This window comes from Crocodylus porosus, unplaced genomic scaffold (assembly GCF_001723895.1).
Source record: "Crocodylus porosus isolate Cpor-Errol unplaced genomic scaffold, CroPor_comp1, whole genome shotgun sequence".
Taxonomy (NCBI): Eukaryota; Metazoa; Chordata; order Crocodylia; family Crocodylidae; genus Crocodylus; species Crocodylus porosus.
The window spans coordinates 100,747,693-100,771,476 of record NW_017728947.1 but is presented as its reverse complement, the minus strand read 5'-3'; the positions used below and the strand labels follow the sequence as shown (position 1 = coordinate 100,771,476).

Below are 23,784 nucleotides of genomic sequence, written 5' to 3'. Positions count from 1 at the left end.
AAGTGAAAGCATGAGAAAATTCTAGCTTTCTGGGTTCAGAAAACTTTACAAAATCCTATGATAAAATAACTAATTAGCAAAGTTACTGAGCTTTGACACATCAGAACAGGTAACACGCAACCTGTTCTGACTTGGATAGATTGTGCTTCCAAAAAGGTTTTACTCCTCTGCATTATGTAAATATGATACAAAACTTATTGTGTAAGAACAATGATCAGCAAGCTACTGGTCTTGCCAAGGACAAGGCAAGCCTTTAAAGAGGATGTATGCCATTAAAAATAATATTTAAAAATGAGGTAGTTATATTTGTGTCCTGAATGTCCAAAATGACCTCTGGTAAAAATACAGATAAGCTAAAATGTGTGGGATACAAGTACAATATATTTAAGAGCTTAACATTTTGAAAAATTGGTTGCTTAAAATTAAACACTAAAAACAGAACCAGGTTTACAAAAAATGCCAGGCAGTTGCAACCCTTTTAGACTTTAAAAGGTACCATGATTTTTAAAAGGGCATGTAATCAGAGGGACTGACAAACGCTTAGCTCCTTAGAAAAACCTGGCCATGCTTTCAGGTGTTTAATTTTAAACATCCAAGTTTGAAAGCAGCTCATCTGCCTTTGTATGTAGGTATATGCTGAAATCTTTGTTCGGTTTGGGGCCCAACAATCTGGCCAGCTGACGTTCCACTGCTGAACCTGTCCGACTACAACCCAGGCAGCTGTACTGCAGTTACTATGCAGTTCAATTTAACTGCAAAGAAGTGGTTTATTTTGCCATTTGTAGACTTTTAGGTAAGGTACAGACATTCAAAATGCCCAAGGCAGAATCAATCTAAGTTGCATGGTTTTCCATAAGTGGTGTAGTTTCGGTTGGCAGCAAATCGAAAATATGTTAGCCCTTTGGTGGGGGGCACAAATCCTAGACCACGTTCCACCATTTTTAAACTAGACTGTGTTCACTGAACTTCTGTTCTGTTATAGCTATAGATCAGTTTCCAATCACATATACTGGTAAAAGTGTAATGTCTGTACCTGATCTTAACTTGGTGCTTTATGTCACTGAGGATCCTGTTTGTTAAAGGGAAGGTTTAGAAGTACTGAACAAAAAGCATCAAGGATCTCTCTGATTTCAATTCGCAGGTGCTAGAAGCTCTCTAAGGAAGTTTCAGACTGTGTCCTTCTAGTCTTTACTAACTTTGGTAGAAAGAGACAAAACTACACATCAGAATGAGGCTAAAGAAATCAGACCAATTCAAGCATGTTTTTAAAAGCAACAAACTTTTGTTAAGCAATATATATATATATATATATATGACACAATGCAGGTTTAAACTTATTTATTACAGGAGTGCAGTAACTGAGAGACACCTCCCTAAGGAGTGGTGACTGAACTCAAAGTTATGAAATCAAACGAGAAATACAGCTTTTAATGATTGCTAGGCTCCACACAGACAGCACCACTTTCTTCTCATCCTTCTCTGAAAAACTACAGGCAAGTCATACCATTATATAAACTACCCCAGCTTTCATTAACATTCAGAGGAAGAGCCAAGGGGTGGGGAGCCTCGACCAGCCTATGGATGGAAGTTCGTAAAGCAGGCAAACAAGATAAAAACACAGCCCCCTTTTTGGCAACATTTCATTATAAGATAACTTGTACACACCTCCTCAAATGACACCATTCCCTCTAAATATTCATTACAAGAATAAACAGAGGAGCCTGTATTTACAAGAAGTGAAGGAAAAAAACCCCAAAAGACACACACCTCAATATGCAGCGTTGGCACTTGCCTTGATGCATCTTGATAACAAAAATAAAATGACTTGGGCTTTTACTGTGAATAATCAGAAGCAAGACAGTTAAACCAGGCTGGTGTTGACTAGCCTCATCATCAGTGGTGTTATCAAGGAAAATGAGGCCAAGAGCCTGTCCTCTCAGGTTTTTGTATTGTATCCATTTGCACAGCCCATACACTTATGTGCCTTTTTTTCTCTGCAGAAGTCTTAGAATTGTGTTAAGAAACATTCAAACACCCTCAAGCTAACAAACCACATGCCAGATGGGCAGACATTAGCCATAGCAATGAAATAGATTTTTAGTTTGACATTTCTAGGCAACATGGAAGAAGAAAAGTTCTGAAATATGCTGAAACTATCTCCCTGGAGTCATGGTCTGTACTTGATGACTAAAAAATAAAAATAAATAAATAAATGGTTTTCCCATGTTTGATCTTCTGTTTGCCTTTCCTGTTTCAAGTAGGCCTTTTTAAATCAATCTACACAGACTTCCCCTCCCTTGCTCACATGGACAGCTCTCTGGAATATTCTCGCCACTGTCACTGCTTCCAGTTGGGATCTAGCTCACTGGATCCAAAATGCTGAGGAAATTGGCATATCCAGATATTATCCATCTCTGGACCGGGATGAAAGAAAGAGGTTGCTAAAAAAGCCTCAAAAAGCTTGCAAGAAATCAGCCAGGAGCACATAGGGAAAAATGGCTGAAGGAGTCAGAAGTCAGCCAGAAGGACTGATCATTGGGAGTATGTCCCAAGGGGGAAAAAATGGAAGAGAGCACTGATGACTTCCTGTATTCTGTATCCCTCTCTATGCTATGCTGTGTGCATGTCTACATCAGCAAGAGAGTATATAGTAGGGTTGTGCGAAATTTCAGCAGCCGTTTCATTTTGGAGGTGTTTCAGGCCGTTTTGACGCCTGAAACACCAAATCTGAATCGAAATGGCTCAGAAACATCTCCGAAATGAAATGAGGCATCCAAAATGTTTAGGAAAATTCAGAGTTTCAGAGCCGGGCTTGCAGGGAGACAGCTGTACGCTGCTGCACTGCCAAGTGACTTGGCTCCACGGGGAGCAGAGATCCACGCCATGGATCTCCTCGCCACCCTGCATCTCTGCTCCCTGCCGAGCCAGGTTGCACAGCAGGGACCAGCACTGCCCTGCCGTGTGACCTGGCTCCGTAGGGAGCAGAGATCCGCACGTGGGTCTCCTCTCTGCCACTATCTGCCCCACGCAGCCCTATGTTGCCGGGGCAGCACAGGGTGGGCAGCAGCAGCAAGGAGACCCCCAGCACGGATCTCAGCTCTCTGCAGAGCTGAGTTGCATGGCAGGAACCAGCAGGCTTGCTCACTGCTCTGCGCTGCTTCCCTTCTCTGCGACCCGGCATGACAGGGATGAGAGATCTGTACAGAGGTCTCCTCACTTGTATGGAGGGCAGTGGCCTTCCTCCTTCTCCCCTGGATGAGCCACCCACAGCCCCGTCCTGCTCCCCACTCGGGCTCCAAGCCCCCGGCCCCAAGCCCTGCCCAGCTGGGCAGTAGGGCTGTGTAAAGCTTGCAGCCTGTTCAAAACAGATTCAGAGGAGCCAAATCTCTGAAACAGATTTGGCCAAAATGAAACAGGACAGTGATCTGAAACACCGAAATGAATCACTGTCCTCCGAAACGGCCAAATCTGAAACCGAATCAGAAAAGCCATTTCGCACAGCCTTAGTATACTGCTAGCACTCTAACCTCCTACTGTATCTTCTCCTCAGTGTCTACATCAATCAGTTGATGATATGTAGCTCTGGTCCCGTCATACTCCTATACTTCCCATGCCTTTTACTCTACTGCTGGAAAGGAATCACCTACCCTCCCAGTGTCTGTTTCTAGCATCCTCCATCTCAGCAGGTTTTGGCAGAACTGGGTTCTTACAGGAAAAGTTTTCATAAGCTGCTTAACCTCCTCCTGGCACTGGCAAGAGATTGGCTTATAATGCTGAAACAGCAAAATAGATGGACCCAGCTGCAACCAGGAAATAGTGAACAGTGACAATATATCCAAGTAATTTAAAAAAGATAGAGAGATGGGTTTGTCTTGTTTATTTTTAAAAGCCCCATGTGGTTCCTTTTCTCCATGACAGCTTCATATGAGGATTCTTAGTGCACACTCCAGGAAGATGACCATGTTTCATACAATTTATTCTAGACAGCGGAAAGCTGCACTAGTGTAGCTACTGTCTGTAGGCTGTGAACTATGTTTTTCCAAAATGAAATAATCATTCAATACTGGCACTTCTATCTTGGAAAAACGACACTATACTAACAGTGCAATCAACTGAAACAGGTAATAACAGGGCACATAATACCATCAGTTTTAAAACTAGAACTCCCCACTCAACTCAATAGGGAGTTCTGCTTAAAAATTAATGGGATAACATGGCCCAAGTAACAGATATCTTTATAGTACCAAAATGATAAAGTTAAGTACTCACAACACAGATCATTAGAGTCCAAGAGAGAATTTATGTTCAGCTTAGTTCTGTTATTCTTCATTTAGAAAATGAATATTTAGGATTGTCATTATCTAAATTTATGACATTTCAGAGAAAAAAGATCCAAGGGAAAACGAAAAAGAAAAGAAAAAAATAGAAATCTTCACAATGTACAGGAATAATACAAATGAAAGCTTTCCTGGCAACCTAAGACAGAAAATACCAGCTCTGGCATTCCAGCAAATGTACAAATACCTTGTTTGCTTGGGTGAACTTTAACAAAATTGTACTGATAGTAAGCATGTTCCCTTTACCTACTAGATATCCTAATGATAGCTGATGTACCATGAGCAGTACCTAGTGTACCTCAGTCCTGAATCAAAACCACCTTTGTATTCCAGTCTTGGAACTATGCAGAATGGCAGTCTTGAAACAGAGTAGAAGGAGCCCTGTAAAATTATGTCCATGGATTTCTTTACATTTCCCCCCCATAGTGTTTGCTACCATAGTATCTGCAAACACATTAATGGATCTGTCCTTACAACCACCTTCAAAGCTAAGTACAAAGATGCTAACTGACTTCTCAAGACATATATGATGCCTGGGCCAAAGCCATAGAAACAGAATCCAGGCCTGAACCCTGATCTATATTTTATTTTTAAATTATGCAGACATCCTCTAGAGACTAGGCAAAAAAAAAAAAAAACCTAACTTGCTTTCACGTGCATCTACAAGAAAATCAGCTATAAAAGGAAAGAAGTTAAAAAGTCAGTACATCCACATCACCTCTATTCCCATTTTATATAATTAAAACATTTAATACATTGGGCGCTGTCATGTTGATATATTTCACAGAAATACAGAGCTAGAAGGAAATTCATTTAGTCCAACTTCTTGCATGGACGCAGGATCAATTATATCTAGAATGTCCCCAGGAAATATTTGTCTAACCTGCTCAATTTCCAAAAGCTGCTTAAAAGTCAAGTTTTATAGCAACCTGTTGGAACCTTAATAGTAAAATGAGATTCCCTTCCCCCCCCCCAAAAAAAAATATTTTATCCATAACAGAAGCTGACTCTATTACAACATCCTTGAGTACTGGTACAGGTATACTCCTGTAGCTTTTTACTATTAACTATTTTTTTAAAAGGTTCACTCATCCCAATTAAATAAAGTACTAAATAAGTCAGGAAGGAAGGACAGAAAAATGTAAGCTCACCAATATTATCACTCCCCCTTTAAGAATATTATAACTAAATCCATTTTTACTTTTATCCTCAGACTAAGCATCATCTCAGAAGTGCTCCCTTTTGAAAATGATGGATCTTTAGAAAATGTCTGTAAGTGCAGACCTGCACAAAAGTCTTACCCAAGCTTAAAATCACTACTTTTTTACATCTGTTACAATTAACATTTAGGCACCTTGTACAGCACATACAGCACTGTCAGTATTCACTGCTTTTAAATCACATTCATGTGTAAACTGTTTCACTTGTGTAACCGCTGATACAATATTGAAATAACTCTAGTAAGCTCTTGCATGTGGTACGAATTATAAGGCTTAAACAATGGTGTTGCTTACCCGTAATATCAACCTCAGCATTTGCAAGTGGGGGCAGGTTAGGTGAGCAAAAGGCACTGAAACTCCCTGCATCAACCTTCGTCACCCTATTTCCCCTGTACAGTTTATGATAAAAGTACAGGCACACCTGCAAAACAAGTAAAGAAATATGTCTCTGTATAAGCCAGTAATGAAAGATTCAATAGATAAGTGCTGGAATTGGCCCCTTTTAGAATATTTTCTAAACTTTTAAAGTAACTTAGAGGGTGGTAGGTTTACAATGCTAATACTTAAAAAAAAAAAAAAAAAAAAAGTTGGCCTGTCTATCATTTACTATGTTATTCCTAAATTCTTAAAACAAGTTAAATGTTAACTAGTTACCTAATTCCCTCAGGAGAATTACATAACTAGGAGTGAGGGAAGGTTTTGTTTTGATTCACTTTAACTGGAAATAGGTGAAGGGAACAGAGTTCCCTTTTTTAAAGGTTTGTTGCAAGTATTTGAAATTCAAAGTGTGTTAGGCTTCCTGGTGGCCTAGAGAAAAAAAGGCCAAGATTTTCAAAAGTGACTACTGATTTTGGGTGCCTGATCTGAGATACCCAGCAGGGGCCTAATATGCAGAGGGCAAGTGCTCAGAAGTTTCTGAGCATGATCAGGCCCTTAAATATGTTTTTAGATTTTTTTAACAATGACTAGTAACTGAATTCAAATTATAAGTAACTTTGGAAAATTACAGCCAGGAAGTGTCAGTCTTGCCTATATCACTCTGGCAGCACCAATGGACAGGCCAAGTTGGAACAAGAGTGGAAATTAAACTCCCCTCACTCCAGGCATGCTATGCACTATGTAGGTTAGATTTAAAGGCAGATTAGTGAGGCAGTGCAGGAAGGCTTCCCCAGCTGCTACACATGCTGTTCTTTATTAACATAACAGGCATTTCAAGTTTCTAGGGACATCAAAACCTCCCACCTGTTATCAGTAGTAAGTGCACTTCAAAAGTCTCTTTTTTCCATTTGTTACTTTGAGTCCCAAGCTTGATGTACAAGGGAAAACACTTTGATTTCCCATCTAGTGCAGCCAGGATTTCACACACCTAACAATCTTTCCAGAATATACAGGCAACCCCCGCTTCACACTCTTAATTGGTTTCTGAAAAATTGAGCGTTAAGTGAAATGAGCGTTAAAGTGAAACCGAAAGTATTTGATGATCCAAGATGGCGACTGCAATTGTTTTTAATAACCCAAGATAGTGACCCCAAGCATTATAACAAAACTCGCTGAGTGCTAAGTGAAATCAGGTATCAATTTCAAATGAGTGTGATAGTGAAATAGCGCTAAGTGAAACAGCGTTAAGCGAGGGTTGCCTGTATTAGGGGCATATGGATAAAATTAAATCTGGCAAAAGGCTGCAGGCAGTGTTGTAGTATCTTGTGGGGAGTCTCTTAACCTTGAAAGAGTTCCTTAAGGGGGAAAAGGGTGGAGAGATTAGAGCATGTGATTTTACAGCTTAACATATATTTGTAAGGGTGTAAACATTTGGTTGCACACAATTCAAGAAAGTAAAACTGCACCAGAAGTGCCACAGACACAGACCTCGGGAATGACAAACTGCCCAGCAAACAGCAGCGCTCCAAGCAGGTTAGCTCGGCCATCATTCCTCAATTCATATATGGGCACCTAAAAAGACGAGTCCGAAATTAAATCCCATAGCTAACAGAAAGGCCAAACAGCAGAGAGAAAGAGAAGCCAGCTTATGCAATACAAATGCACATGAATAATTTATGGCACAATCAAGGGAAATCTTCCATAATATGATTTATGGTGAATAAAATTTACTTTTCATCCAAACTCTTTTAGACTGAAGCAGATGGCGGGATTTCTCCCTCTGAATGTAAAACAGATTTTCATTAATAGCTATATTTAAAGACACATCTCATTAAAGAAGTTACTGATCTCTGATCAAGCAACTGCTTTCAGAAGTGAAGCCTAGCCCACTTGTAAAAGCAGAAAGAGCAGAGAGTTAGGTCTTCAGTTCCATCAGGGTTTTTGAGTAGGAGTGGAGAAAGAAGGTACAGAAAATCAGGATAAGCAAGAGCCTCTCTTCACAGACAACCACCCAAAATGGCATCAATTCCTAGAACTTTCCTAGCAGAATGAAAGAGCTAAACAAGGAAATTCACACCAATAAAACAATATAAGGTGAAACACTGAGATCCACTAAGTTAAGGAATGCCAACTTTCAGGGCTTTTTAGACTATCTCCTGGTTAAAAAGGTCACCCCCCAGACCTGAGCTCCTTTCAACAATGAAGAAATTAAAGATCGCTTGCTCTGCTGCTGGGTCACGTGCTAGGTCAGCATCCAAACAATAGGACACGAGAAATAGTAAAATCCTGAATATTTTTATGGTGTCTGCACACTTCAGGGAAAGCGACCTGGATTCTGTTCCTTCCTGGACAGCATTGGCACATTGGCCTTCTTTACTAAGCTCCAAATGCCAGCTAATCATGTAAGGGTACCAGGAGCGCATGTCACTGCTAGACCAGGAGGTGAGTTTCATTATCCCCATTTACAACAGGGGAAGCTGATGCCCAGCAAAGTAAAGCACCTTGTCAAAGATCATTCAGTAGACTAGTAGTAGAGCCAGGAATAGAAGTCAGGTCTTTCAAGACCCAGATCAGCTCACCAGCTACTAAATTTCTATGGTCTTTCCAATACAAAGGCAGGGTAGATTCATACCTTATAGACTAATGAAATCAGAAATATATGGCATAAGCTTTCGTAAGCAGAGGGCTTACATCATCTGATGTTTCATCACAGCTAACACACTCCCATATGAATATATCAAAAGCAATGGAGATAGAAATTTTGCTATCAAATAACTACATTATGATTCTGCTTAGAGGCCAACCAGGCTGGGACACACCTTATGTGTTAGATGCTGTACGACCATAAGTAAGATGAGAGCTCCTAAGCCACAGAGCTCGCCCTCTAAGAGGCAAGTAGTAACAGGTGAGTTGGTAAAAGAGAGTAACAAATTATATGTGCATAATTCCTAGCCAGCCAGGAGCAGTAATCATAATTCACTGTCTGCCAGCCACTGTGTCATTATGAGCATAATCACCTGAACCTCTATCACTAGGGATAATGTTTGTTTATAGGGCTAGCATTAAAACTACATAAATAATCAATTAGTACTCTGTACTACATAAAGCTTATTTGCAAGTAAGAAGTTACTAGGAGATAAAAGGTGAAATGTCACAGTGCCATTTTTCAAGTAACGTTTGTGACTAGCGCCGCACTTTAAAATTCAAATAAAAAAACTAGCCCGCTAAAACAACACATCCAATGCTGCAAACATACAATAAGTCACACTGCAGCAGGTCTAATCCATCGGTAAATTAATTTAAATTATTTCACCCAGCAAGGCAGGGATGTGGCTAGGCACCCAGTGCAAAGTGGAAGCAGCAACTTTCGGACCAGCACAACTGCAAACATAAATTACTCTTTTTTGTGCCCCCCCGCGCCTCCCTCCAAGATGGCATCCAGGGCAGTTGCCCCTGTCCTTGTTATACCACTGATTTCACCCTTGGCATGGGCACAACCACTTCGTTTCCTTTCCTAACCACTGTTAGATGCTCTATGAAGTATAATCTTTCAGTACTAATGAAGCTAAACACCCTACAGGCATAACCGTGAAGTAAAAGAAAAAAAATGGAAAAAGTATTTAAGAAATTAAGGCTTTTGTCTCCATAACAGAGATGGGGAATAATCTACATTCAAATATGAGAACAATGCACCCACAACAGCATAAGACAGGATAACAATTTATAAAAGGAATATAAGGCTTCATGCTTTAGGGCTTACACAAACCGCTAACAGCCTGGGGATAGGAAGATGTTTCTCATATAAATGGGATATTACACAATAGCCAGCTACAGGGTTTCTTGCACCTTCCTCTGAAGCATCTGGTTTCAGCTATAACATATGGCAATTCATACCAACTAAGGATCTGCCCCTACATGTCTTATCAGGATGCCATGTACTTTACACATGTGCACTGGAAAAATTAAGACCAATCATTACCTGAGATCCTGTCAGAACAACAGTTTTACCCAGGTTCTCACACATGAAGGATAAAGCTGATGCTGTATAGGCCATTGTGTCTGTTCCATGAAGGATCACAAAACCGTCATAGTGCTCATAGTATTTCTGAAGATGGAAAGACATTTTCCACATTAAATACAATTAGAATGATCCAAACCAGGTGTGTAGTGCTTTACTTCTACCCATGCAGATCATCATAGCTCTTCCTTTAAAAAGTATAATACACACATACACACTTGCCTGTTAAAGATGTCCAGGTTTTCATTTTAATGTAAGTAAGGGTTAATATGGCATAAGATAATAATAAGCATAAGATCTAGTAGTTCTAATTATGGAAGAGTCAAAGACAGATTCTTCTTTGTATACATATTAATGCAGCATTTTTTAAACCAGAAGACTGCTAATTAAGAAAAGCTTAGCAATGGCTTTAAACAAGAATGTTAACATATGCAAATTAGTAGTATAGTCTGATTTCTTGTTGAGGCTTTTACGTTAGGGATTACACCATTTACAGAAACAGATTAGGCAAACCAGTGCTATCATAACATACAGAAAAGAGCCTGTTTAATCCTATTGGGAAGCAGGCACATTGCCAGTGTAAGAGAGACCTCTTCTGTTCAGAAGTTAACAAGAGCTGCTGAATCTTGTTTAGCTTTGCACCAGCCACGTTACTGTAACTCTGAAGTCTCTAGCAAAGTCCTTCAAAAAAACACAATATCATCACCAGCGCTCTAGGTCCATAGTTAAGAAAGAACCAAAAGAACTCTCACTAAAAGGGCTATTTGCCACTGCTAATATGGACTGAAAGCATTTTTGCTATTTCTTAGTTGGTTTAATAAAAGGAACCATCTCTGACCTAAGAATTCTGCATGTCTTTAAAGAGTTAAGGGATTCAACTAGAATGATTTCTACAAATTATTGTAAAGTCCCTCTCATAACATTTTGATTTGCAGAGGAATGCACTCTGCACTAGAACCTGCTAGAATTAAATATCTGCTAACTTTTGGGAAGAAAGGGAGAGCAAATCTCTCCACTATTTTAAGACCTGCATCTACACAAAACACTTTTTTGTTAATTTTGCCCTCCCCCCTCCCTTTTTTTTTCTGGTTTTATTTTTGGTTTCTGCTAGCTTCTGTGCCAGCAGCAGCACAAACCTCAGTGCGAGCATCCTTGTTTGTTTTCATGAAATGAAATCAGATTTTTTAAAATTGTGTTTGTTAATGCCAGAAAAAGCAATCATTACTTTAGTTTCTCCTTATGTCAACACTCCTCATAACAGGCATGCTATCTGAGCCCTTATCTCCAAATACTCATCAAGGCACCATTGCTCATTACTCAGAATTCAGAGGAGCTGTTTGTGGTTCTGCACAAGCAAAACTTGGAAGGAAACAAAAATTTTTTTTAAAAGATCTAAAGTATCTTGGGGTATAAAACACCATGTTGTGATGTCAAACTTAGGCTGACGTTTGTACCAAAGGATGCCTTTGGCAAGTCATCAATGTGCCATCACTGTGCCCTGTAAACTGTACATCTAACATTTAACTATGCATAGAAGATAACACTAAACATCTCCACCATGTGGTCACGTACAGTCAGTAAAGACGTTGAAAAGAGATCTGTATATAACTAGGGAAGGGATAGAAGTGACTACCAAGAGATGGAGATCAGTTTTTCACAAAGATTTCTGTTAACAGCAGAAACTAAAGTTAATATGAAATTTAAGAGGTCCCTATAAAAAGACAAAACTGTGGTGTCAAGTTCCCATGTGTGCTGGCACCACTGTTGAAAGAGATCAACTTCTGAAATGCAGAAGTGAAACCCAGAGTGCAAAAGAAAAGTAACAAAGAGTTGGTCATTCCAGTAAAGAGATTTCTTCAGCCACCTGATACCTACGTATCACTGCTTCTGAACCTTCAGGACAAGAAAGATGACCTGTTTCTGCCTGAGCTGCAAAGCCAGTGCTCTTGCTGGGAGTTGTAACCACACACATTTTTTGTGGGCTGGCCCAGAGTGGGACCTCTAACAGTCACCTAGTCATTATATGAGCCACTGCCTTCATTACATTACTCAAGTCACAAATAAACTTGATTCCTATGACAGTGGGGCAGGTGGGGGGGGGTGGCGTTCAACGTTTCTGTTCTTATTTTGACTAAATCTGTTTTAACAAGGGTTTTTTTCCTGAAAAGTTTCCCCAGGATTGCTGTAGCTCCCTTGGTGGTAGCGATATTGCAGCCCAGCTGCCAGCCACGGTTGTCAAGACCAGCTTTGAGTCAGGTTGCACTGACAAAACTGCCTTCAGCAGAACTTGCAGCGTTAACACTGTTGGTGGGATTGCACTGGTGCCACCACAAGGTGAAGAAGGGGAGTTTATACACAACTTGCATTGTGACTAGAACGCTGGATTTTCACAAGTGTAGTCCGTCTATCTTTCATTGTGTGATTTCCTACATCTTACACCACTTTCATGCTTCCACTGACTCGTGTGCTGCAGAATTTCTGCCTCCTTAAAAGACAATGCTAGATTTAGATTTGGGAATTGAAGTAGAGAATGGATAATGACACAGACTCACTCATTTAATAGATCTGGCTTTTTGGGTTTCTTGTTTTTGTTTTTTACGTATGTGGAATCCTATACAGTACTGGAAACACAGCTGCAGTAATATCTTTCACATATTCCAGAAATGAAGCTAATCAGGCTAGTTTCTGTGCCCAAGCTAAATGTTCCCTGCCCATTTCACTAATCTGCAGAATTATGACAGATTAATGTCAGGCCTCAAAAGAGCATCTTTCATTTAAATCCATTAGAACTTACGATTTCGATCTGCACAGCACCCTTTTAAATGTTAGCAACCCTAATCTAAGAATGTTCTTAAGTTTTACACTTTAAGACATGTCCAGTTACCAAAGCAAGCACATTATTGTTCTTCAATTAATGTCATAAAATGCGTAAGTTAACACATATAAAACTCTTCTTCAGTCATGACTGCACATACACAAACATTAAAACAAACTGTGATATTTTCATGAAGCAAAATCCTCTTGTGACTTATTTGCACAGTCCCTATTTAGGCCATGTGTAGATGAAATGAGGGGTGTGTGTGCACAACACTTAAAAGGGCTAAATGCTTTTGCACAGCTTTAACAGTATCGGCATTTGCACGCCCCGGCAGCATACTGCGCATTAATTCCAGCTGCTGTAGGAAATTTGGCGGCGTAATGCACCTTAAATGACTTGTGGTGCAGCACACACCTCCAAGGAGTTTTAGTTTGCTGCTCCTACAGCTGCGGAGTGAAGCACTGGGCTCCGTAACACTCAGGGGCTCTGCAGGAAGCCCTGCAGCAGCCCAGGAAGGCAGAGTCCACCTAAGAAAAGCAATGAGCCTGATTCTCCCCCCAGCCCCGAACCTGCCTGTCTGCATGAGCTCTGCAGAAGCCCAGTGCTTCCTTCCATGGTTGCGGTGCCCCCAGGAACCACCTGAGCTGGGTGCCTGCAGGTGGCTGCCGCCTGCAGCAGGGCCCACCGCTGCCATGGAGGGAAGCACCAGCCCCCTCCCCACAGTTCAGGGAGCACTCCGCCTGCTGGCAGCTCTCCCTCCCTCCCTGACACCGGAGAGGCAGGTAAGTGTGTGGTATGTGCACAACACAGAGGTTTCAATGGCCGTAAATTAAAGCGGTGGGTTTAAATACCCACTGCTTCAATTTAAGGGCCCCATTTTACCTACACATGCCCTTAGTATGAACCTTTCTGTTAGTGTTTTATTAGAAACAGAACATCTAGAGTACAATATAAGAAAGTGCATAGCACTAAAGATAGTATAAAGAATGTATTTAAAAATACTTAAATAATATTTAAAATTCTTTTAAACAATGAAACAAAAACAGCAATATATTACTGAAAGAATAAAAACTAGTTGCACGTTGCACTACCTGAAGATGCTTTGCAATTTTAGCCCAATCATCTGGAGTCATGTTGGAAGAATCAAGCAGTGGTGAAAGTTCCTTAATTGTGTAGACAATTCGTTTATTTTGCTTAGAGAGACTGTCAAGAATAAAAACATGAAAAAAGTTAACCTTCAAGCTACTATACACTCTCTTCTAGCCTTTCATTGGATAAATTACCAATTATTAGCCTCTTCAATCCATCCCATGAGAGTCTAATGAACATTGGCATATTAGGATATTCTAATTTCTCTCTCCTTATGCTCTGGTTTTTCCATGTTCTTTCAAAGCATCTGATGAAGTGAGGTTCAGCTCATAAAAGCTTGTGCTTTTACATTTTATTTTATATTTAAAATAAGGATCTGCAAGAGAGATTAATAGTTTTATATATTAATGGGTGGTATAAATAAATAAAAATCACACACACGCTTTGGTTAGTCTGCAAATCGACCCTGCCTTCTACCCGGGATCAGGGTATACTAATAAAACCAATTTCAAGGCGTAGTTTAAATAGCAGGTCCTGAATTAGAAGTGACCCAAATGTATTTAAAAGGGGCGGGGGGAAGCACTTTTACAAGAAAGAATCTTCTTTACAGTGAAAAGCAAAAAGGACAGAAAGATAAGAACCTACTTCACTGGACTTATCTTGTCAGGATCTAGTATTCTAGCCTGAAGACTGGCTTATTAAACTTTAATTCTAAAACTGATTAACATTTTTAAAATCCTGCTAAGGTTGCTGGAAGGAAACCACAGGGCTTCCCAGTGCCTAGGATGTACCCAGGGCTTTAGAGCAGCATCAAGGACCTTACTAACCTTAGATAGAGGCTTGATGCACTTACTCAAGTACAGCATTACATCTGCCTCATCTCTTCAGCCCCTTATATATAAAAAAAAGACTCTCTCAGATGATCTGCATAGGGTCCACAAGATAGGAGAGGGGAATGCCCCCCAACATGCTTTCTTCACAGTCCTGCCCAAGTCAAGTTTTCAGGAAGGAAGCTTCTCTCCTGCAGATCCTAATTATTCAAAAAATGAGACACTACTCCATCAGAAATCATGGAAATAAGCAGAGAATAGGATGCGATACCCACATAAGACCTCTTCCTGACCTGGCCCTATCTAGGATTAGCTGGGTGAGAAGGCATAAGGATGCAAGAGGAAGTGGACGAGATTATGAAACCAAAAGGAAAGAGGGAGGAAACAAATTGTGATGGTAAATTTAAAGCTGAGAGCATGGTACTAAAAGCTCCTAAAAGAAACTTCAAATTCAATAATAAGGTTAAACTAGCAAGAACCCCAAACATCTGAAAACATGGACATTAATTTTACTGAGATTCATAAAGTTTCAATTAGCTTCATAAACAGTGGACAGCCAACATGCGAGAAGCCTGTTGAAACAGAGGCCAGAATAGCTTTTGATATCAGAAGCTTTCTGCAGCTAAAGATATGAATGTCCATTTGGCTGTGGGCTTGACAGAATTACTGGGTGAGGTTTTTGGCTTCTGCCATAAAGCAGGTCAGATTACCACTTCTTTCTGGTTTTAATCTATGAACCAATGAATCTGAGAATTACTTAACAAGCAACTCACAATGAATTTCTATTTCAGTAAGTTTTTATGGTCTAACAATTGTTACAGATTTAGGAGAGTTAGTTATCAGCTGCAATAATTGGCATTCACAAAGCTTTTAATAATCTTTGTCTGATAGCATACAAAGATTACAATAAAAATCAGGGACCGTGTTGTGTAAGGTGCAGTACAAAACACATAGTAAGAAATAGTCCCTGTTCCAAACGGCTTACAGGTTAGAAAGGCAAACGGCGCACAGATGGGAAGAAGGGTAAACAGTAACGTGTACTATTCTTGAATATATATTTTAACAATAGAAATATGCCCAAGGAAGAGCCAATTATCTCCAGCTGGCATTAATCCATCATTAATCAGCTAATTTCATATAGTCATCACAGCAGAAGTGGGTCTGCATATTTTAATTGCTTATAACATGAATGTTCAGACAATCTGCTTAATGTTTTTATTCATACATAATTGCCACACCGTAGCTAAGAAATTCATTTTTATATAAGATTTTGCCTTTTTAAATACCATATTTACACACACGCACAAAGGAGAAACCAGCACTGTTTAAAAAGGAAACATTTCAGTGCCATTGACAAATGACAAGGTGGTCAGTCATCTCTCTTTCTAGTGGTGGAAACACCTCCATGAAAACAAATCATTAGGTCACAAAACGTTCCGTTTCAATACACTATGGTTATCACATTGATATACAAAGTCCACAAAATGTTCCCATATTCTCCTCCCCAAATCTTGCAAAGTTTCTTAACCTTCTACTTTAAATCTTTCTTAGATCATGACAACATAAGAAAGATAAAAGCAAATAAAATATTGCTATGTTTAGTTTTATGAAGCAGCAATCAAATGTGTCAAAAGAACAAGACAGAATTTTTAATTTGCAATCCATTTAGGCCCTTCATCAGATTTCTTTAAAACCACTTTAGCTATTTAGTTCATTTTTTATTCATTCATATCTATCACATAAAATGCTCTTACAGCCTCAAAAAGCCTACTAATATGGTTTCACCACTTCAACTCCCTTAAAAGTATCTCTACATAATTTTTTATTCAATTATAAAGTATTTAAAAATCACCTACAAGTAAGAGATCCCTTTTTCTTAAAATAGCTTAAATAAAATATCTCTGAGGGGAAAACTCTATAAAAAGATTATGTTGACCATAGCCTCATTCCACTATTGCCTGCTCTGGATATTTTTAAATGTTTAAGGACTTACGACAACGATCTGACTAAATCTAAAGCCTTGCTTTACTTCCAAGCCTAGATCTCCCATTTTTTCCTCTGAAGATGATTTTCAGTGAACAAGTTCAAATCTCCACCGTTGCAGCAAACAGCCACAGTTCTATTTACTCTGGACATACTGTGTAAAATACACTCCACTTTCTTTGTGTAATGTAAAATGTTTACAGGGTTGCAGTCATTCATCACAGCTGGGGAACATATCAAATTAGCATACTGCCCTCTAAATAAAACCTATAAGCTTATTAATCATTGCCCAACAGTTAAGAAGCAATGCAGATTAATTATAAAGCCTATCTCTCATTACCATAATATTGCATAAATTTAGGGGAGAAAAACAATTGGCTTTTTTAGGGTTTTTAAGCAGCAGCAGCAGGGACTGTAGAATTAAAGCATGAAGCCAATGTATGGTTGCATTAATTAGCTGCTGCTTCTTCAGACATATGGTGGAGATAATTCACATTATGCTGTATACTGTATCCACAGTTAACACTGATTATATACTAGTACAGTAGCAAATGAGCACCCCAGATGGGCTAAACGTACATCTGGGAGAAAGGCTAAGCTTTCTAACCTACAACAACTAGGGTGGTTGATTTAAATTATCAAAATTACTTTTGAGAATTACTGACAAGGTAACTGCATTTGGCACCTAGCAGCAATTGTATTATGTGCCATGCAGATCAGTAAATACACACTATAAGTCACTATTTCACCTATGGCAGAAGTGTCAAACTCATCCAACCTCACGGGCCAGATGAGTGGCATAGGACAGGTCTGTAGGCTGGACTGGGCCCATGGACCCACCCCCACTCCTCCCAGTATACCTGGTCCAGTGATTGTTCTAGCTGGTCTGGGACCCATGCTGCATGCAGTGCGGCCCCCAAAGAAACTGGGAGGGGCACTCCAGCAGGGCACTAAGGTGCCTGCTACTGAAAAGCAGCTGTATGCGGCACCTGGTGGGTCAGCTGACCGGAAGGGGCAGGGCTGACCACTATAAAACACAGACAGGAGGTTGTGGGTGCTCCCTCTTTCTCCCTGCCTCTCCCAACCGGCAGCTGGACCGAAGGAGCACTGTTAGATCAAGAAAAAGAGCTTGGCCCTGAAAGGGGAAAATGGAAAGGCCTTGAGGTACAACTCACTAGTTACGGGTGCGACATGGGGTGTGGTTTAGAGAACGCGTTAGCCAGGAGGCTTAGTTTTGAGTTACAGCTGATTGGTTCGTGTTATTACCTTGATTGCTTTTGTAGTTTTATAACACTGGAGGACCGGGTGAGGCTATTAGGGGTTGGAGGAGGCCTCAGAGGGACTCCCCAGTAGCCTGGGGGTTCCTGGCGCTGGAGAGGTTGCAGCATTTGCGGGGTGCACTGGCCCCAGCCCTGAGCAGGCGGGAGATCACGAGGCAAGGCCCCAGCCCTGAGCGGGTGGGAGCGCGGAGAAGTCAGGGAGCGTCCATGAGGGCACGGACAACTGTGAGATAAGCCAGGGGGCACCCATGAGGACGCCAAGAGGGGAACTGACCAGACAACGTCCAGTATATCTGCAAGGCTTGAGGCGTGGTACAGGGGTGGTAGGAGCTATGCGTAGCCCCTAAGGCTTTAGGGCACCGAGTCACCGAAGGCAGGGCACAGACTGGGACATCTCAGGGCACCGTGTCAAAGAAGATAAAAAGGCAGCCTCCCTTAAACACTAATAACACGAGACGTGGCGGGCGAGATGGTGAGGGTGCATTGACACCAACTTGGCACGGTAGGGGGCACTAGGGGAGTTCATGGCACCCGTAGGCCCCGCCCTGTCACAAGCACCATGTACAGCACAGTTTGAGTACAGCAGCAGCTGTACTGGATGTCGTGGCTGCCCCACCCAGACTGTGCCATGTGCGGTGCTCACACCAGCCGCACTGGGGCTGTGACTGCTCCACCCAGACTGGGACCCACGTTGCATGCATTGCATGCAGCACAGGTCCCCAGATCAGCTGGAGGGACACAGTGTGTAGCACATGTCCCAGAGCAGGTGCCATGTGAGGTATAATCTGACTGGGGGAGCCACAGCATGTGGCGCAGCTGCTTTTCTGGCTGGATCGTACTTCACAGTGCCCATTCCAGCCACTCTGGGATCCATGTTGCATGCAGCATGGGTCCCAGCCTGGCTGAAGCAGCTGCTAGATCCAGTATGTTGGGGAAGATAAGGGGGAGGAGGTATGCCACAATTGCATACCATTCCCCGTGTGGGTCCGATCAGACTCTGGAGCAGCACCAAGGTCTGGATGGCGGGGCTCAATGGGCCACATCTGACCCATGGGGTGTATATTTAGCACCCTGATCTAAGGCAGCAAATGAAATCCTCCTCTACTCTTATGCAACTACCTGAAAAAAAAACCTTAACACTAGGGGTGGCTGGGTCATCTCTCTCACCACTTTGTGTGGACTTAATGTCAGGGATAATAAAAGGCATGTCACAGATACAGATATGTCAGTGGCTTTTCAGGGACTCAAGCAAGGTGAAAACAGAGATTTGGCATTCTGGTTTCAAAATAATATAAATATTTTGTTAACTCCCAATTTACAAAAAGCCACTGTAGTGATTTATCTGATGTGTTTTTAATACTACAAGATAACATTTTTGTTGAGCTATTATTTACACTGGTGAAATAGTCAAGATAGGACCTGAATAAATCTTATTTTAGTTCATGTTTTCAAATATTTAAACTTAATTTTCTTGCAATGTCCCTCCAGTCAAGAACCCGTTAAAGAATTGCTTGGCCATTTAGAGAAATTCATACACAAAGGATTCTTACTACTTCATGGAGGGGAGAAATCAAAAGTAAATGTGAATCTCTCACATCTAATCTCAAATGCTTGTTAGCGAAGTCCCTTTTAACCTAGCGTATGCCTGAACAGCTAAGCAAAGGGCTCAGTCACACATCAGGAAAATAAGCTCTCATCCCCACTCCTGCCCATGCTCCATTTACATCAACCCTGGAAAGGAGATGGTGAGGATGGTCTGAAGATGCCCCTTGTTTGTACGTCCTGGGGCTTATTTGCTCTCTGAAAAGTTTAGTTGACCCCAAGTTCATTTCACAGGAACACCAGAAGACTTTTCCATGCTAAGGCTTCAGAGTACTCTACAAATGCCTCTAACTAAGCAAGACATTTTTTCTTCTCAGGTACTTACGGAAGCACCAGGGTGTCATCTGGAAACTCAGGGACTCTTTCTTGGGCATATGCCTTATCATGCAGCATCGGCATTTTTTTCAGGGCCTTTACTAACTTGTTAGGCTCAGGAGCAAGTCCTAAAAAACAAAAACACAAGTAATAGGGAGAAGGCAAAAGGAAGAACCATTGACAAAATGTTAATTTTCCAGTTTTTTCTCTAGTTGATTGCTCTTTGGCGTCTCCATTTTTGCACTGCACTTCCATTTAAATCCCAGCACTGATTTAAATCTACACCTACTCCATAAAACACACTCATTTTCTGTGTTGATTTAGTTTTAAAAGCAATTGCTATCAGTTTCTTCCTTAACATGATCAGAAAGCAGGAAATGAAACTACACACTTTCCTGTTTAGAATTCATAAGCTTTTAGATCAATTTTAAATTCTAAGAATTGAGTTAAAGACAATTTATAGATGAACAAACTTCTCCACAATGATTGTTTTCTCGACATGTACTGGGCACTGTAACACAAGAGAATCCTGTATGCAATAAAGACCAAACACAATATTGCCCACTTGCTACACAGCAAAGTTTTGAAGCTTTGTTCACATTCCATTGTCTTTAATGCACAAGTACAACTCAACAGCACAGGCTCCTGGACAGCCCTTGCAACTGTAACATAAAGCTATCTGCTTTAGAGACATGAGCTGAAATTGAACCATGAGCTTAAATATGAATGGCCAATTTTAGGCAAGACTGTCTGAATATCCAAAATTTGGAATGCAAAAGTCTGCCCAAGTGGCTGCACAAGTAGCTTCCGGGATGCCTCAAATGCAAAAGGAAAGCATACAGTCAATGGAAAGATGGGCAGCCAGGAAACCACAAGAACTAGCAGGGACAAAAAAAACCCGGACATTAAAGGGGAAAAAAATAGCTACACCTGGCGAGGGAAGTTAAAAGACAAAAAGAAAAAGTATCTACATGTTGGCCAGAAAATAAAGACCAAAGCTATGGGTTCACCATTAAATAGCCAGGGCAAACTCTTAACAGAACATGCTAAGAAACCAGAGCTACTCCACAGTTTATTTGCCTCAATCTTAACCCAAAAAAATGAGGCTGCAACCAGACAGCAAACAAGGATTATTTGGATAAGTAAAGAGACAAGCTGAAGGATAAAATAACAAAAGAAATAAAGAGTTTTGATGGGTCTGAATGAATTCAAGTCAGCAGAGCCCAATGAACTTCATCCTAGGTCACTGAAGGGAATGGCAGAGGAGATCTCAGAGCCCTTGGCAATAATATTTATGAAGTTCTAGGAGACAAGATCACTACCAAAGGACAGGAAAATGGCCAACACAGAGCCTCTTTAAAAAAAAAAAAAAAAAAAAGCAAAAAGAAGGGCCTGGGGAACTACAGACTGGTTAGCTTCACTTTGATACCTGGGAAGCTACTGGAACATATCACAAGAAAGTCCATTTACAAGCATCTGGAGAAGGAAGCGTTGATCACAATCACCCAGCACAGATTCATTAAGAACAAATAGCATGGAAAAAACTTGATCTCTTCCTTTGACAAACTAACTACTTAGGGGCAGATGACCAGAATTCAATGGATAGATTGTTTGTGGACTTTATCACAGGATTATTTGAATAAGGACGGGGACAAGCTTCTCAAACAAACTGAAGAATTGCAAGCTACAAAAAACTACTACAAGATAGACTGGGGCGAGCAAAATACTGGCCCGCAGAGGGCCTTTGACCAGCCTGGGGCAGGTCCATCAGTCCTATCTGGCCCAGGTGCCGTCTGGCCCGGCCCACGGCGTCCCACTGCCTGTGGGGTGGGGTGGCTTCATGGCTGGACTCCGTTTCTAGGCAGCCTAGGTGGTGGCAGCTCCTCCGGTTGCTGCTGACCCCAGGCCTAGAGGAATTAAAAGTTTCTTAAGCAAATTTGTAGGTGATATGAAACTAGGAAGGACTGCAAACACACTAGAGAACAGGGAGTGCAATTCAGACAGCTCCTGACAAACTGAAAAGCTGGGCTGGAGCTAACGGGGTGAAGTTCAATGCTGGCAAATGCAAGATGCCACACTTCGGGAAGAACAATCAAAAACACAAAAACAAAATGGGTGACACCTGGCTGGATGGCAGCATGGCAGAAGTATCTAGGAGTTTTGGTAGATCGCAGACTCAGTATAAGCCTGCAGCATGAGGAAGCTACACAAAAGGCAAATACAGTTTTGGGCTGCATCAACAGAAGCATTAGGTGCAGACATGAGAGATGATAGTGCTTTTTACTCAGTACTGGTTAGGCCTCATCTAAAGTACTGTGCGCAGTTCTGGGCTAGACATTTTTAAAAGAACATGAAGTGAAGAGAGGGTCCAGAGGTGGGCGACAATAATTATAAAGGGTTTGGGAGGCAAGCTACCTGAAGAGAGGCTGAAAGGAAATAGACCCGTTTAGCTGGTGGAAAAGGTGCTTAAGAGGGGATGTGACAACAGTCTTCAAATGCCTGAAACGCTGCCATAAAAAAGAGGAAAAATATTTTTTATCTCGTGCAGCAGAGAGTAGGATGTAGACCAGTGGCTGAAGTTGCAGCAGAGTAAGTTCAGACTGAGTATCAGGCAAAACTTCTTCACTGTTACAAGAGCAAGGCAGTGGAATAGACTGCTTGGGGAGGTTATGGAGGTCTTCAAGAAGTTGGACAACCATTGATCTAGAAGTAGCTCTGTCTATACTATACTATGCTTCCCATGCTTCTGGGCATTGCTGGTTGGTGTAAGGGGCTGGGAAGGAATTGCTGCCCCACCACCACCACCTCACCCCATACTTGTTGCTACCTGTTGCTGGTGGGGGGGAGGGTGCCTTCCTCAGGAGCATTGAGTGTTGGCTACAGCCAAGACTGGGGTGTACCAATGCTTCTGCTGGGGCTAAAACCCAGAGGTTCCTGTCTATAGGATCTTGCTCCTCCACTTGGGGTCAGAAAAGAATTTTACCCCATGGTCAGATGGGTACAGTATGGGGATTTTTTTTTTCTAAACTTCCCCTAGCCGGGGGCATGGCCCTCATGAATCTCTTGAGACTATTTTAACAATCCTTGCAGCAGCAGGACACTAGCCACCACAGTCCCCCTGCTTTGCCTACAGCATGTTAAGGTGTCATGCCTTGTGACTGTGTGGCAGAAATGACTGTAGTTTTAGAAAAATAAGTTAGAAAAAGATTTGTATAGGATGATTTGGATAGGGATAATCTTGCCTCTGGCCAAGGGCTAGACTAGCTGACCTCAAGAGGTCCCCTCCGGTCCTATTTTCCTACGATTCCATTATTCCATGTTTCACTGTTGTGAGAGAGGCTAGGTACGTCTTTGGCCGCCGCCGGCCCAACCTCTCCACTAGGGACCGCTCCCGGGAAGACAAAGAGTGACTCATCCCTGTTTGGACGAACGTACACGTCTGCATCGCCTGCCACGATTTGGATGTTGATCTGTACCGGTCCAGTTGGTTTGGTGCGTACATTCCAGAAATGAGACTCTCCTCTTCTCTGGGGTCCCTGGGTTCTGAGGGCTCCTCCATCCCTACACCCTCGCCCGATCCACCAGGTAGGACCGTCTGACCTGATCGGTCATCTGCTTATGATGCTCCAGGATAGCACCAAAATAAAGCACAGTGAAGTCAACGGAAAGAAAATCACGGCTGAGGTCACCTAGGGTGTACTGCCGACTTCAAATCTCAACTGCTGGCCCCAATGCTACCTCGTCTGCCGAAGGGTGGGGAAATCACCCCCTGTTTACTCCGCAACAGGCTGCTTCGCCCGCATCACACTCAGGTAGGCTCTGGAGCAGTGAGAGACGCATGGGTGAAGCCCGCTGCGCCCCCGCTCCCCCGAAGCCCCCCAGACCCCCCCTCAGCAGCCGCCGAGCCCCCTGCC

At 41.7% G+C, this 23,784-nt stretch overlaps 1 protein-coding gene across 1 annotated transcript in view; it reads right to left on the bottom strand.

The window, feature by feature from the left end:
* The window catches only part of ASPG (asparaginase), a 73,539-nt gene that overhangs the window by 43,389 nt on the left and 6,366 nt on the right, over window positions 1–23,784 (bottom strand). Inside the window, exons 2-6 of the mRNA XM_019550792.1 lie at window positions 19,881–19,998; window positions 13,863–13,974; window positions 9,915–10,040; window positions 7,424–7,507; window positions 5,852–5,978 (exon numbers count right to left, since the gene is read on the bottom strand). Of these exons, the coding sequence (XP_019406337.1) occupies window positions 5,852–5,978; window positions 7,424–7,507; window positions 9,915–10,040; window positions 13,863–13,974; window positions 19,881–19,998 (567 nt within the window). The remainder of the gene's footprint in view (window positions 1–5,851; window positions 5,979–7,423; window positions 7,508–9,914; window positions 10,041–13,862; window positions 13,975–19,880; window positions 19,999–23,784) is intronic.